Source organism: Olea europaea, unplaced genomic scaffold (assembly GCF_002742605.1).
Source record: "Olea europaea var. sylvestris unplaced genomic scaffold, O_europaea_v1 scaffold17045, whole genome shotgun sequence".
In the NCBI taxonomy this organism is placed as follows: Eukaryota; Viridiplantae; Streptophyta; class Magnoliopsida; order Lamiales; family Oleaceae; genus Olea; species Olea europaea.
Genome location: NW_019234734.1, coordinates 1 through 2321, shown reverse-complemented (window position 1 = coordinate 2321; position 2321 = coordinate 1). Strand labels below are relative to the sequence as shown.

Sequence of the window (2321 nt, the reverse complement as noted above, 5' to 3'; positions counted from 1 at the left end):
CCTTGTTCAATTTTCAAATTCCAGTTATGGTGCAACCAAAGATGCTATCTGTGCATTTGAGGCTCAACTAGACCCCACGAAGGCGGACTGGAGTGGAAGGCTCAGCTTGGCGAGGAGGCAAGGGGTCAGTACTATGCTATGTATTTTGCGACTAATGCTATTTAGTCCCACTGGGTTGCAATCGTAGTCTAAGTGACGCTAATGCGACATTAAATAATAAGTGAAATTAAATGACTCATTTAATTTTATATTTTATTTAGCCTATTATCTAGCACTATTTAAATTCGGTGGACTACGTTGCATTACTTATTTTTGGTCAATACTGTATAGTATTTACCAAATAGTTAAGGTAAAATTATTAAATAAAGTGAAAGTTTGACCAATTCGGGGTCACGCGTTAACAGGAAATAGACCCATGACTGATAAATATATTGACCAAGGCCACTTTAGAAAAAAAATTACAGTTGGTTGGGACATCTACCTTATATTAGATTAATTATAATTTAACCACATACTAAACCTCTCTCTAAATAAGTAATTATAGAATTCCATTAAAGAAGATTCCTATCTTTGTCAAAAAATAAATAAATTTCTATGACAATCCCAACACAATATCTATATAGTCTGGAATTGTGTTTAACGTAAGTATCTAGCGTTCCTCTTTCCCTTTTCACTTAATTCTCAATAATTCATTTCATTCTCATCACCAACCAATTATACAATAGTGGTGCATTCCTCGACACCATGCAGAATTAAGAGGATTTTCGATAAATAATGGTCAAAGAATGTCGAAGGTTTCATACCAAGGAGTCATACCGGAGATTCATGTGTTGTTAGTCGAACATGATTATGAGGGTCGAATTTCTACAGAAAAAATGCTAGAGTTGTGTTCATATAAAGGTAATTGAAGTTATCGCATCTTTGTAAAATTTACAAAAATCAGAGAAAATCTTAAAAGCATTTTTGTTTTGTTTGATTTCAGTAACATCTGTTGAAGTTGCTTCCATGGGTTTATCATTGCTTTCAAGTGGAAATTCACATTTCGATCTTATAATGGCAAATATCGATTCTCCTGATTTTCACGGGTTTAATCTTCTACAGCTGGGCGTTTTTATGAACTTACCAGTAATTCGTGAGTGTTTCTCTCTTCTGTCCTTCCAAAAGTTGTATTAAATTTAATTAAACTGTTGAAATTTTTTCTGAATATAGTGATGTCTGATGAGGATGATGCCTTGATTGCAATGAGGGCTCTGCAAAATGGAGCTTTCCTCTGTATAACAAAACCGGTAAAAATAGAAATGCTGACGTCCCTGTGGCAGCATGTACTGACAGTGAAGAAGGAAAAAGAAAGATTCAATGCCGTTGAAGTTAACAACACGAACAAGGATGAAGAATATGATTTGTTGAATCGTAACAAAAGGATTAAGAGGAAGACATGCGTACAGTGGACTAGAGAACTTCATGAAAAATTTATGGATGCTGTAGCACAGCTTGGTGAAGGAGGTATGTAATAATTTATGTCAATTCAGTTTGGTTTTATTTATTTATTTATTTTGGTATGTTTTCTTGTTTTAATTTGCCAAATAGGATGTTTCCCTAAGGAGATCCAAGAGCTGATGAAGGTCCCTGGTCTAACGAGAATGCAAATAGCCAGCCATCTCCAGGTCTGTTCTTTCTAGTTGTTGAAGTATATTCATTTTGAAACTTCTCTGATTTACATAACTAATTCAAATTTCATTCAGTTTTTTTGTTGGACTGTGTTATGACTTATGTACGAGATAGGTGTTTGGAAAAGCTAATATTCTTCTTGCAATTGAGGGTGAACCATCATCAATTTTGTGTTTTTTGCACGTTTTCCGATTCATTCTTTCTGATTAACTTACTCTTGAGCATAGGGATTGTAATTTAATCCACATCTTGTAACTATTATTTCTTCATTTTGTGTGCAGAAATGTCGGAATCACAATTGGTTAGGTCCCCAAGTGCGAAAATCTCATCTGGCTCGTACTTCATCCCAAGAAAAACCAAGAAAATTTGGGTCTTTACCTCAGTTAGGCAACACTTCTTTGTCCCATTTCAAGAACCAGGAGAGCCATGAAAATGAATCTATGCCAAATGATGGTGGACATGGAAATCGACCTATTGCACAAACGCTTCCTCACCGTCAGCCGCATTATGAACCATTCTTGTCCAGTTCAAATAATGCCACACATGCGACAAATCCTTCATCAAACCATCGGCATCAATCCAATGATTTCTATGATTTTCCAGATATCGATGGTCTCATTTGTGACAAGAATCAGGGATAAATCGAAGCAAAA

General features: G+C 35.4%; 1 protein-coding gene across 2 annotated transcripts; it reads left to right on the top strand.

Annotated features, from left to right (window-relative positions):
* The first annotated feature begins 6 nt into the window (after positions 1-6).
* On the top strand, positions 7-2315 carry LOC111377669 (two-component response regulator ARR10-like). Of its 2 annotated transcripts, none has more exons than XM_023000791.1 (5): positions 7-900; positions 983-1132; positions 1210-1503; positions 1588-1664; positions 1950-2315. In XM_023000791.1, exons 1-5 carry the CDS (start codon positions 786-788, stop codon positions 2307-2309), a joined length of 996 nt encoding a protein of 331 aa, XP_022856559.1. In that variant the 5' UTR covers positions 7-785; the 3' UTR covers positions 2310-2315. The 2 variants fall into 2 exon arrangements, with proteins under 2 accessions (XP_022856559.1, XP_022856560.1); XM_023000792.1 differs by lacking the exon at positions 1950-2315 and adding an exon at positions 1743-1943.
* Positions 2316-2321: the final 6 nt, after the last annotated feature.

Excerpts from the sequence above, each read along its gene's own strand:
- LOC111377669 (XM_023000791.1), top strand. The coding sequence starts at position 786 with ATGTCGAAGGTTTCATACCAAGGAGTCATACCGGAGATTCATGTGTTG. Across the intron at positions 1,504-1,587 it reads AGCACAGCTTGGTGAAGGAG|GATGTTTCCCTAAGGAGATC; the intron begins GTATGTAATAAT and ends TTTGCCAAATAG. Across the intron at positions 1,665-1,949 it reads AAATAGCCAGCCATCTCCAG|AAATGTCGGAATCACAATTG; the intron begins GTCTGTTCTTTC and ends TTTTGTGTGCAG.